Consider the following 14,051-nt stretch of genomic DNA (forward strand, 5'->3'; position numbering starts at 1 on the left):
TATTAATAGAGATGTTGTGTTATTTTTTACCAAATATCTATTGTACTTAGACCAGCGAGATCTGGGCTATTTTTAAAACCCACAGTTTTTGAGGATAAGGGCATTGAAATTAGGTTTAGGTGTTAGAATATGGTAGTGTTTCATGGAGAAGATGGCTTGAATGCTGTGAAGACAACGAGTAATACCGCTGCAAGTATACTTAGCGACAATCTATTATTCAAAATGTTAAATTGTGTGGTTTATTTTTACGTGTGTCTATACTGCCTACAACTTAAAGCTTAGAGTAAAGCTTATTTTATACTTATACTTACCACTATAAAATAAAATGGAAAAAAAATGAAATGTTAAAAGACGTATTATATTTTATCTATACATGTTTTAAAAGCTTAGAAAGCGCTGACGAGCTTTCGTTCTCGATTATACTGCGGCCGGCTTCAGTTTTCTGTTGCCGCAGAACGGGTGTGTCGGAAAATAGCTCAGTGCTGCTATATTAACTATACTAGAAATACTTTAAGTCAAGTATACAAATAATTTACCTCGAACTTAGTGTGAGACAAGGAAAATGTAAGTTTACAATTAAATTTAGATATTTTTTATTATGCACGAACCCATTTGTAAAGTAGAAATTCTTTGTGAGACGTTGTTTTTATACGGCCACTGAAAGCCGAATCGCAAGTCGAATTTACGGCTGATTTTCGTAAAAATTTTTGAAGTATTAAATAAGTGTGTATGTAATAATTACGTAGTACGTAATTACTGATGGCTGGTGGTACAGGACTGGAATTCTACTACTAACCGTTTTGGAGCAACCAGGGCAATGTACCCGTAAATTCTGATTCATATTGTTATGGAATCAATGCTATATTCTCTTTTTTATTTTTTTGTTGGCTAAAATTAACAGACGAGCTTATGGTGAAATCTATTTCTCATTAACAATTTTGAGACGACCTGGATAAGTACTTACAAATCCTTTTGATTCATATCTAGCGCTATTGGACGATACTAGTAGCAGCAATCAAAGCACAGGTCACTGCACTCGTCGAACTCACCGAAGAGTTCGACGTTAAGTTAAGCTTGTAATATCAGTACCCTGAGTTTCTCGTCGGTTCATTTTAGTGGATTGCATTTCGATATGACGGTAGATGTAGAAAATAATAATCGCATTCGATGGTAAAAGCAGCTTGTTTCGAGCTGTTAGGCTTCCTCAGGGGGCATTTCGCGCAGCTGCTACCAAACCTCCTGCTCCCTCCGTCCAAGTTAAATGGCATTGTTTTTGAACCAACAGTAATACTTTTATACTACAAAAATGCTTCAGGACGTAAAGCTGAAATCTTTCGTTGGTGTTTTACTTACTACTAATAAATTATATTACTGCCATTCAATGCGCAGTCCAATAATTTGTTGTACCTACAATCATGATATATGTCGGTGCGTGCTTAACATTTTTTTGGTGATATGTGTAAACGATCCAAGGATTCACTCAGTGTTAAATGGTCGTACAGAGATATCACAACGTGAAGAAACGCACCTTGAAGTCGAAGTCTTATTTGTATCGTATAATGGCTGTCTTACGGCCTGGCCACGGGGATCGGCGGTGCGAACAGCGAAGCGGTGGACGAGGCGACCATTCGCGCAGCACCGTTTGCAGGCCACGGGTACTCACGTTCGCCGCCGCGACTAGTAAGGAAGTCCGACAGCGAAATGTCTATATCGAAATTATCTCGATATTGCTTACAAATTAATAGTTTTTTGGTTCAGGACCTATTATTTGGAAAAGATTGTGAAGTACATGATTTGAATAAGAATCGGAGTATACCTATAGATGGAGAATTCCACAAGAAGTACGAGAAATACTTTGGGTGGCTAGACTTCCAAATAGCTGGTCTAGCTAGTATTTCAGCTATATTTTTTTTTATTGCTTAGATGGGTGGATGAGCTCACAGTCCACCTTGTGTTAAGTGGTTACTGAAGCCCATAGACATCCACAACGTAAATGCGCCACCCACCTTGAGATATAAGTTCTAAGGTCTCAAGTATAGTTACAATGGCTGCCCCACCCTTCAAACCGAAACGCATTACTACTTCACGGCAGAAACAGGCAAGGTGGTGGTACCCACCCGCGCGGACTCACAAGAGGTCCTACCCCCAGTAATTACGCTTATTATAATTTTGAGGGTTTCATTTTTATTACACGATGTTATTCCTTCACCGTGGAAATCAATCGTGAACATTAAAATTTGTTGAGTACGTATTTCATTACAAAAATTGGTACCCGCCTGATATTCGACTACCGGTGCATCGCTCAACACCGGACGTCTTATCCGTTCGGCCACGACGAGTTTAAAAATATAAAAAAATTTTTTTACAAAAAATATAAAAATTTCGGCGTTCATTTTTCGCGGCGAAAACAACTAAACTCATTTAATCACTGCACTATTCGCCGCGACTACCGCTCGACTCCGTGGCTTGCGCCGTCCTTATTCATGCATTTGTTTTGCTCGCCCGCCGCATCGTAAGTCGCCCGCGCGATTCGCTCGGTACATTCCGCCGGTCGCTTCGCCGGTCGCCGGTGCGCGTGGCTTGTTAGGTACATTTCTATGCTCTTATTTTAGTCGCTAGACGCTTCGCCGTTCGCACCGCGCGAATATTCGTATCGGCGAATGTCCCGTGGCCAGGCTGTTATTCTACAAAGCAAAATGCATGAAAGATTCGCTATAGAAATAGGCAAGACAGTAGTCGAGCAAGTAAGAGCCGGGTATGTGAGCTCACAAGCTCACAGTAGGCCCTACAGTCGATGGCTAAGCAAATTCATATATTTTATGGGTTAGATTAATATTAAGTAGTTACATGATATTATCCTTCATATTTAAAAGAAATCGTATGCATGCATTAAATTTATACGTAAGTTAAGATTGGGGAATATGGAAATTTATCAAAAATGCTACTTCTAAGAAAGTATGATAGGAATTAGAAGCAATTGCTCGAGAAAGCTGCCTTATCTACGCGCTGATTAATAATTTCGTAGATTTCTGTCATTGGGATCCATAAAATCACGTATACTTTCTTTTCATGAGCGGTCAATATCCAAGCAATTTTGGCACATAAGCGAGATCCCATTAATAATGCAGTTTTGATCCACTTGGCTTGATTTCATATAGCTGGCTTATTGCCAAATGCTATCGATTGCTGTTGTCAGCAATCTACAATTGATTAAAATGGTTGTTGTTATGCTGAAGTGAATCACGTTAAGTTATTGATGAATAACTCAATTGTATTGTGATTTAATATTTTATTGTTTTGTATGGCTTGCTGATCAGCTTCGTTTATAGACGTCAGCAATGTGTAAGATATAATTAAGCCATTGCATTTAAAGTGTCGGATTTTTTCAACCGCGGACACATATGTTAGTGTTGTTTATAAATTAGGTATATCTATTATATAATGATAAGCAAGGTCGTTTCGCTAATGAAATAATCGATGAATGACGACTGTCGTATGAAGTTCATGGTGAAGGTCGACCTGCATAGTAAATTTCAAGGTTAAAGGGTTGATTAGAATTGAACACATACACAGATATGTGAATTTTATTGATTAAAAACTTATATAATCGTACTGTTATGTTGTCTTGAAATTGTGGGATTATGTTATACATGATAATGGTATCATAAGGCTGTCTACAACACGTATTTTTATTATTATGCTTTGGTAAGCTTTCACTATAATGCTGTCTTGTGAATTCAGCATTGCCAAAAATAAGGGTAAAGGCTAAATACTAAAAGTTTTGTTTGGTTTAATTCATTTTAAATGTTTTTGAAACGAAGTTCCTTATCGGACGATGCGGAGGGGTACCCAAACCGGGAAAAAACATCCGTAACGTAAGATTTTTATTAGTAATGCACACAGTGTACGACTTAGCTTTGTAATAACGTACAAATTAGTAATGCACACAGTGTACGACTTCACTTTGTAATAACGTACAAAAAATAACATATTTTTTTAACATTCATTGACCACGATCTCAGAGCGCTCGTTTGCGCAATACACTAACTCTTATGCAAACAACTGTGAATGAAGTGTACCACAATAAGTTCGCATGTTACTGAATTACCGTGGGTTGTTGCGAAACCTCCAGTTTTACTTTCCTTATACCTCGAATAGAACTTAAAATTAATATTTTTATAATAAGGAACTTCGTTCCTTTCCGGTGTCCCACGACACCGCACAACTTTTTTCTTTGTATCTGTCAATAACAATTTATCGAAGGGTAATTAATCAATGTTTAAAATGATGTACTACGTCGATTTTTTATGTCTACATTAGGGCAGCAGAAGGTGGCAATCCAGGTGGTCTAGCGCCAGCAGAGCCCCAGACAGGTCCCGATGGAGAGATTATTGGAGGACCTCGTACACCTCAGCAGATCGCTGCTCAGAGGAGGCTTCAGCAGACACAAGCACAAGTTGATGAGGTAAAGGGTTTTTTTACGTTGTACATTTTTTTCTCAAATTGTTGTTATTTTTGTTTTTATTTTACGTTTTGCTTTAATTATTTAATTCTAGGCGATGCGAAGCCACAACCGTTTTTAGTTATTTGAATGCGGAGACATTTAAATGGTGTTTAGTTGTAAGGTTAGATTTTATATTATAGTTAAGTTCACTGTTTGTTTTCCAAATAAAATAAAAAATAAATAAAATAATGAATCCTACCCTATTGTTTTCCATAGATGTTTTTCATTTCTTTCGTTTTAAAGAAAAATTAATGAAATGTATTTTATAAAACAGGTGGTGGATATTATGAAATCCAATGTAGATAAAGTTTTGGACAGGGACGCGAAGTTGTCAGAATTGGACTACAGGGCAGGTAAGTACTGATAAACTTTTCGATACATTATCTAGTTATTGGTGATTATTACAACAAGGGACCGAGGATTGCACTAAGTATTTAAGTTATTTGGGCGTCATATTGAAGAAAAAACAAATTTTGCATAAAAAAAATCATTTCATGTATTTATAATACTTAAATCGGAACGGAATGTATTAATAAATTGAATAGTGTAATAATCAATAGTGAATTCAATAAAAATAATTAAATACAAGAAGAATAATAATAAATGAATGGAATAGTATCTAAATCGAATAATTATAAATTGACTACGAGATGAACTGCATATAGAATGTATTATACTTGAATTGATTGTAATGGAAATTTGTAATAAATTTAGTGTTAATTTTCAGATGCTCTTCAGGAAGGGGCATCGCAGTTTGAGAGACAAGCTAAGAGTCTGAAAAACAAATTTTGGTTACAGAATCTAAAGGTACAGGAATTAATTTTTAATCGTCGATTTTTTTAAATATTTTTTGTAGCTTTGATGGTTGAACAAGCTCAGTCCACCTGGTGTTAAGTGGTTACCGGGACCCATAGACATCCACAACATAAAAGCCACCACCCACCTCGAAATATGAGTTGATTATACTGAGACCTTAAAACTCATATCTCAAAGGGTGGCGGCATTTACGTTGTAGATTTTTTTTTTTTTATTGTCTTCGTAGGCAGACGAGCATACGGCCCACCTGATGGTGAGTGGTTACCGTCGCCCATGGACTTTAGCAATGCCAAGGGCAGAGCCAAGCCGCTGCCTACCGCGAAAGTGTTTATGGGCTCCAGTAACCACACACCATGTGGGTTGTAAGCTTGTCTATTCATCTAAGCAATAAAACAATAAATAAATAAAAAAGTTCTAAGATCTCAGTTTTTACAGGCCTCACTCTTCAAACCTAAACGCATTACTGCTTCACGGCAGAAATAGGTTATTTGACTGTTTCAGCTAACCAATATTATAGTGAACCTCTGGTTTATACTTTTCAAATGATACAGACCTTTCTTTCTAAGCTCATAAAATAAAATGAAAAAATCATAAATTTCTGTATTTTCAGATGATAATAATAATGGGTGTGATTGGCGTTATTATCATAGGGCTGTTGTTCGGTAAGTAATTATTATAATATTATGTAAGTAAAAGTCTGATCGATGTTGTTGAATGAATAAGGCTTCGAAGTACAAGAGTTACAAGAATATGCAACGATACGAGAACAGTTAAAGACGGAAAACAAATGAATTTTTATTTGTCTATATATAATTATTCTTCCAAATCTTAAGACATAAGCACATGGATATAATGATTGAACAGTTTACTTACGGGTTTATTTAATTGATTTTATTAATTTTTGTGATTAATTAGGGAAAAATACCAATTTGTCATATTTTGAGGGTATTGTGACAAAACTTTCTTTATATTGCTATAAATAAATATACATAAATACACATTTTTAACGCAATCCAATAAATAACCAACAAATAAAATACGTATAAACAAAAAATGGATTGTTACAAAAATTATATATTTAACAGAACGATAACGTCGGAAGTACACATTTTATGAAAGTAATGTTTTATCTTATCGTATATTAACACAAAGGCCATGATTCTTTGAAACCTGAACCGATAAAATCGATATAATGGGTTTCAGTGAATTATGATGTTGAAAAATGGATGTTGCACTACTGATTTCCTTAACGTCTTGACACATACCGTTTGTTTGTTTGTTTGTGTCATTTAATTATTATTTAATTGATGTTTAAATTTGTGTTGGATACAATATATTCGATAAAGTTTTATATTTTAAATGTTAAAAGCCGTAAAATATGCACTGACACCGATAAAACCGTGAAAATATCTTTGATTACGTTTATTACTGCGGAAAATGTACCAACACTTCATTTTAATGACAATAACGATACTTTTCGAACAATGTAGTTTTAAAATTAATATTTTTTCGAAATAATCTTTAAGAAAAAAAAAGAACTAATAAAATTCAGATTCTGTAGCAATTGGTCACCTTATATTTGTTTTAAAACAAATTAAATTTTTGTTGGTTTCGTCTTTAACTGTGTTTGTAAAAAGTGTACAAAATTTAATGTGGCTATCTAGTTTTGCATCCCAGAAACTCTTTGCGCTGCTATTAAGATGTCTGTTTAGTAACCTAAAGTGTACCCTCTATTAACTATTCTGTGCTGTTTAGAAGCTCTTCTGAATTCGAATTGAGTATTTGCTTTTGCTTCTAGAATAGGTCACGATAAGTTGTGGTTTTCAGTGCAAATAAATTAGACGAAAAAAGAAAAAAAAAAACTAAAAAAATTGCAAAATAATTTCACATCATTGCTATCTATAAATGTTGAATAAATGATTTTTGTTTTTATTTTTGTTTTTAATATTGACACAGAAAACGCGTGTCACTATCTAATGATATCAACCGAGCAAAAATAACAGTTTTCGTAAGTCGAGTTCAAAATAAAAATTTGAGGCTCGTCACAGCTGTTAACAGAAAGCATTTCTAATTAGTTCGATACCGAGGTACTGGTTCGTCTTCGGAGGTAACTCCGACGGCCCCGGCTGTCGTGGATGCCAATAATACTGTCGCAGCTGGCACTAAACACTGTGAGTATTTTCCTTCCGGACTAAATCATCGAACAGATCTATCCCTGACAAACATAATAATAAATGGGTAGGTGCCACCACCGCCTATTTCTGCCGTGAAGCAGTAATGCGTTCGGTTTGAAGGGCGGGGCAGCCGTTTTACTGTTGTTGTTGTATGCAGCCGTTGTCTCAAGATGGGTGGCGGCATTTACGTTGTAGATGTCTTTGGGCTCCGGTAACCACTTAGCATCAGGGGGGACGTGAGCTCGTCTACACATATGAGTAATAAATAAATAAATAAAAATTATTCTTTGATCTAAGAGCATAAGAACTATTGTAAGATATTATTTTTAATTAATATCTTCAGAATTTTATTTATCATTACCCAATTACTCTATGTACCGTAAGATGACTTCACTGTCTTCAGTGCATACTGCAGCCTATTTATAAGGACAGCAGCACCAAGCCATGAAACTGCAATGTTTATCGTTTTTATGGAATTCAAAATTCGAACGATGAAATTATTTATTATGGAAAATTATACGAACCAAATACAATTTTATAGAGCGATAAAAAGAAAACAATACGTATACTTATTAGTAAACTTAAGATAATTTCTGATAGATCCGTTCGTATGATGATGAAGTCCTTATTTCCTTCTTGTGCATGACGCTTCTAGCTATCAAGCATGACTAATATTAGAAATCTTCACTTTCAAACAAAAAGTAAGGACATAATATTATACATTTATAAAGTTTTCCTCATGGTAACAGAGAGTTGATAACCGGTTAATAACGTATTAAATTTCATTCGTATTTGACGCATTGTGATTTCTCAGCAGCACGTATCACATCAGTTGGAGAGGCCTATGTTCGGCAGTGGACAGTAGACAAGCTGAGATGATGATGACGATGATGACGATGATGATGATGATATCACCACACCCGTCTATTTCAGTCGCAAACGACTCATGGATTATAGTTTGACCTGTGGCATAGCTTTATACATGTGAGACTTCAACGTAATGTTTTGAGATGGACAGCTGTCACATGAAGTTCCTGGAATCTAGTAAAAATTTAGCATGTGGTCCGTGTGTTAGTCTACCTATTTAGTGCCTCGAAAATGTATTTGTATTAATAATAATATTCAGTTTTATGAGAATCTTTTTATTCAAGTTATATTCAGTAAGGTTATTAAAAAAAATTATCAGGGAATCCTATCTTAATACAAGTACACAAACAACAATTAACACATATCATAAATTTACTTACATATAATTCGACAGTAATCTGAATATTAAAATTTTATTCATATTAAAAGTTTATCAACAAATCTGATTGTATTTTGTTTTTAATTCATAAATAGATTATTTTTCCAATTTTGCATTGGGTAAACACGATGCAAAAGGGGGCTTCAAAATTTTCGATTTAACTAACTTCATATATATTATCTTTATTGCTTTCATATTTGCTAAATATTATATCATGTTCGTATAAATTTCTTTGTAGTCAAGTGTATATGTACTGATTTCTTTAATACAAATATTGAACTTAATTTCATAAATCAACATTTATTTTACCCACAAAACTGACTAACAAACACATTTATAACATTTATTCCAGAAAGTCTTCGTCTTTAAGAAAGCTCAATGTTAAGTTTATGTTTTCATTACAGGAAAGTACATGTAATGACTTATTCATCGCATCTTTTGGGTTCCACTTCAAATGGGAAGAAGTCATCAATGCAATTATTATTTTTAAAAAAAATGTGATTATTTATGCGTTAACCAAGGAAAGGTTTATTAAAATTTGATGTAAAAATGATAAGAATGTATGTTTGATAAACATTTTAAAAGGAATGTAATACAATTTTATTCCAGGAGTGCTCTATAAACAACGATTACAAACAGTTGATAATGCTGTAATATCTTAACTAGTTTTGAAGAGTCTGTCAAAATTTTTACTGTCATTTGCAATTAAAAACGTGCGAAGTAGATTACAGCTACAATTTGTTAATCATACTGTAGAAAATTTGTCTCAATATATCTTCTTTGAGAACACAGAACCGAAACAAAAGGGATTCGTATTTACTTTATACAAAGAAAAACTCACACACAAACAAGAAGCTAGATAGAATTTAAAAACTATAACGATAATGTGATGAAAACGATCTTCCAAATGTAGTGGAATCTGTGCGATACAATATTGTAGTCGTTGTAACTATTAATGATATAAAGAATACAGGTTCATATATAAAACCTGAAATTGTTTTGTGTAGCTTTATCTACCCTTATAATGTACTCAAATATTTAATAGTTAAACACCAAAGTTAATAGCGAAGGTAAATTATAATTAAGTAGTACCACACCCAGGTGTTATTGAAAATAGACATAGGGAAATATCTGAAAGCCATATTAGCGGAAAATGTGATTTTGTTTGTTTAGAAATAAGTTAAATGGAAGGAGAGAGAAATTTATCCAGTTAAACAACTTTTAAGGTATAAGGGTTGTAGAACTCAAATTTCTGATTACAATTTATCTTTTTCGATAAATTGAAACGTCAGGGCCTAAGCGAAACTTGGATGTTCCTTTACAATTAGTATATTCAGCACATTCTTTTATTTCCTTACAAACTCTATAGTGCTCTTAACACAGTAAAGCATGAGGATTGATCAACTTTGTGAATTGTTTAAGTGAGTAATTTAAATGAAATGAAATATACCCAGGCTTTAAGGAATATTTATGAAGTTGTATCTCAAACTTAGACGGAATGTTGCTAAAATTGTAACTGATATTTCATACCTGGGTGGGGTAAATGCCCCAATGAAGGTTTAATTATCAAAACAAGAAACTTACGTCTCCTGTTTAAGGTTTTAGTGCATTTATTTAAAAATTAGTGCTTTTATTGTAGTAGGTGTTGAAATATATTTAAATGTAAGAACAATTTTTGGCGGAAACTTATTTTGTATTCAGAGTTTAAAAGCTGTCATACTTTTAGCGTCTTAACAAGTCAATTGCAACTGTGCAAAAAAATTATGATTTTGCTAAAATATAGTCAATTATCTATAATAATATATGGAATATATCTTCGATCTTAATAGGTGCTTACGTATCTACAAAATAAAATGTCTTAGTATTTTTTTAGGTTTTACAAATAACAGAAGTGAATGAAACAACTTAACAGTTTGCTGTCATCTGAATTTTACCTATTTACAGTAAAATTTAAAAGATCGAGTAAAACGAATGATTTTTTCTTAACAAAACTCACTGTATTACTTTCTGTTTTGGCAACATGAAATGTTTTGGTTACAAAAAGGACTTTTTGGCGGGAACGCGAGGAGTGAAGTTGTGCGTTTTGTTTTATTTTGTCTATTTAGTGTTTCTTCGGGTTTAAATGTGTAATAATGGTGGTTTATTAACCGTTTAATATCTGTGAAAGTGCACAAATGTGGGAAAATGAAACAAAGCCGCTGGACGTAACTTCTCGGGATCCTCCAAAAAAGTCCACTGAAAAATCTTAGTAAATGACCACCATTTTACTGAGATTAGATTTCATCTCATATCATCTCATTTAATTTCATCCCAGTTGATTAATGTCTCGAATTAATCATTTTCATTTCATTTCACTCCATAATATCATTTTTCATAAAATTAAGAATATAGATTAAAATAAGACATGACTTAAAGATTTCAGTAACCAGGTCATAAAATCTCTTAAAAAAAAAAAATTGTTAAAATGCTTGAAAAATTTGTCGCAACATTTCAATACTTAACAAAAAAATATTTTCCAATAGTATTTCGTACATATGAACCGTAAACCGTAAAGTTTTAATGATCTTGAATATTTTATTGACTAAGAATACAAAGTGGTGCCATTGACAATATTAGTTTGTTATTTAAAACGTGTGTGATACTTGATAATTATTCGAATTTCAAGGGTCGAAACATTTAAAATGTGCGTTCTCAAAGCTGGCATTCTGTAAACGAACGTTCCCGATTACCTTAAACCAAACATTAGTTCTATTTGTTGTCACTCAAAGGTAAAATAAAATAAAAAAGTGCGTGCGTACAAAGTACACATGTCAGAAGTGAAACTTTTTTGGCGAACTAATTTATAAGTCTTGCTTATATTTATACAAATCTAAAACTTTAGATTTCCGAGACTTAGAGGAAGGGAAAAAGGAAATTAAGTTCCCGCCAAAAGTCTGTCAAATGTCAATCTCAAACCTCAGTGTTGACAGTCACATTATGTTTAGATTTCTAAATTGTAAATGACTAATATTTTGCCAATTGAAATGACTAATTTAATTTCATGCTATTTGATTAATGTTCCAAATTCTTTTCATTTCATTTCAATTCCTGTTAACATTTTTCCCAAAAAAAAAATTATAAAACATTAGGCTGTATGGTATGATACATTTGCCTTTCCAGTTGGAAAAATACAACAACTACTACTACTGACATTTGACAAGTACTTAATTTCAATAGTAGTTTGATGTCACTTCCGTTGCATACCTGCGTGACGTTTTGTAAAAATTTTACCCTCATGCGCCAAAAGAAGTTTCACTTCAATAATAAAATCAGATAAAACATAAAAGGACGATGTTGTTCTCTCTAGAGTGACTTGTCTTCATCCTTTAAACATCTATTACGTTTGTTACTATCGAAAAACGTAAATTTTAAAAAGGCATGTCACAGTTTACATTGTATAATAAATAAAAACAGCGCTCTCGTCTAGTTTTCTATTCACGAGAATTCCGCTAACAGATAGATGCTCAGAGTTGATGCTTATAGTCGAATGTTAATTTCAGACGAATGCTTGTCGCGAAGACGAAACTTAATCTACTTTAAATTAAATTATAACGTGTATCTACATTATCTGTATTGTTTGATTCTTATTAAAAGTTTTAAAATTATATGTATTTAATGTCATTTTGGAATTCTGGATTCGTGAATAAAACTATAGTTCTTCTGATTAAAGTAAAATTTATTGATTCGTTTTTAATAATGTGTCACTTACATAAGGTTCCTTGATTAGGGTTTCATGTTAGGAATGTCTACGTTTATCCATTTAAATGGAGACATCCTACAAAAATATTCTACAGTACAAGGGAACACCATGGCGGTGACAGTGAAATTATTACGAATTCATGGACTCATATACTTTAACATGTAACTTCATAGTTTCACAACTGATATAGGACTTTTTAGTACTAGTCAAGAAAAATGCATGCCTACAAGTTTAACAGATACAGAGGCAGTGTTATTAGCTCGCATCAATAAATACAAACTTTTTACTGTTTTACGCCCAAAGTACTTGGAAATTTACTAATGTCACTTACAATTATACTTATACTATATATTTACGATTGTAACGATATAACAGTGAGCTCGCCCACATTTTAAATCTAGTTAATCGTAAGTCTCTTAAAATAAATAAACAAAAATTTGTCTGAAAAATAACATGATACGAAACAAATATTTTTTCACTAATCAAAATCATGTTGTTCTGAAGTTTAAGTCAGTAGAGCCTGGCTTTAATGCTGTGCGTATAATCAAATAAATTATAATAATGATAATAATCGATTTTGAAAATAAGGTCTAATTCAATGTTGTAATGTAATTGATGTGTTGTAATTTATAACAAAATAAACGATACATTGGAATGCTATTTATCATTTACTGATGTCAAAAACATCATCAAAAATTTTTTAGGGGTTGATCTTGTTTATATTTTCTAAATTCAGTCAGTTTTCATATCGCTGGGCTCTAAAGGATACCGTATTCAGTACATTTGTATCGAGCGAATCGATTAATTCAGTGTTCAAATCCCACAAGCAGGCACCAATTTTTTTAAAAAAAAAACATCTACCTAATATCTGCATACAAGCAAAGCTTAGTACGGTTTCTACCGGTCACCGTCCTCGTCGAACCCGTCGCTTGCGACGAAGGGCTCGACGAGCGAATTAATCCATAGACACAGCCCACTGAATTTCTAGCCGGATCTTCTTAGTGGGTCGCGTTTCCGATCCGGTGGTAGATTCTGCGAAGCACTGCTCTTGCTAGGGTCGTGTGATAAAAGCCTAAACAATAATTTTAAAAAATATGCGTAATTACATATGGAAAGAATAGAATAGGGGTCGCTATCAAACATGCTTCTGCCGCAAAGAATAGCCGTTGTATATCTGAGGGTTATTCAAGTAGCAGTCGTCTGGTCTGTTAGGTCTCCGCTTATCAGTGAACCCTGAAAAAAAATATGTGAAAAGGTTTTACCAGTTATAATTTGTTGAAGTCTTCGTGGCCTAAGGGATAAGACGTTCGGTGCATTCGTGTTGAGCGATGCACCGGTGTCCGAATCCTAGGCGGGTACCAATTTATCTAATGAAATAGGTACTCAACAAACGTTCGCGATTGACTTCCACGGTGCAGGAATAACATTGTATAAAAATGAAACCCGCAAAATTATAATTTGCGTAATTACTGGTGGTAGGACCTCTTGTGAGTCCGCACGGGTAGGTACCACCACCCTGCCTATTTCTGCCGTGAATCAGTAATGCGTTTCGGTTTGAAGGACGGAGCAGCC

At 33.6% G+C, this 14,051-nt stretch overlaps 1 protein-coding gene across 2 annotated transcripts; it reads left to right on the forward strand.

Annotated features, from left to right (window-relative positions):
- The first annotated feature begins 425 nt into the window (after window positions 1-425).
- On the forward strand, window positions 426-13,134 carry LOC114250450 (neuronal synaptobrevin). Of its 2 annotated transcripts, XM_028184329.2 has the most exons (7): window positions 426-564; window positions 4,321-4,465; window positions 4,779-4,857; window positions 5,232-5,311; window positions 5,931-5,982; window positions 7,396-7,491; window positions 9,145-13,134. In XM_028184329.2, coding segments are annotated over exons 1-7 (456 nt in total). In that variant the 5' UTR covers window positions 426-562; the 3' UTR covers window positions 9,147-13,134. The 2 variants fall into 2 exon arrangements, with proteins under 2 accessions (XP_028040130.1, XP_089584655.1); XM_089728529.1 differs by lacking the exon at window positions 7,396-7,491.
- Window positions 13,135-14,051: the final 917 nt, after the last annotated feature.

Source organism: Bombyx mandarina, chromosome 07 (genome assembly GCF_030267445.1).
Source record: "Bombyx mandarina strain Sakado chromosome 07, ASM3026744v2".
NCBI classification, from domain to species: Eukaryota; Metazoa; Arthropoda; class Insecta; order Lepidoptera; family Bombycidae; genus Bombyx; species Bombyx mandarina.

Coding starts and splice junctions, on each gene's coding strand:
- LOC114250450 (XM_028184329.2), top strand. Junction 5,312..5,930: donor TTTGGTTACAGAATCTAAAG/GTACAGGAATTA, acceptor CTGTATTTTCAG/ATGATAATAATAATGGGTGT. Junction 5,983..7,395: donor TATCATAGGGCTGTTGTTCG/GTAAGTAATTAT, acceptor ATTTCTAATTAG/TTCGATACCGAGGTACTGGT.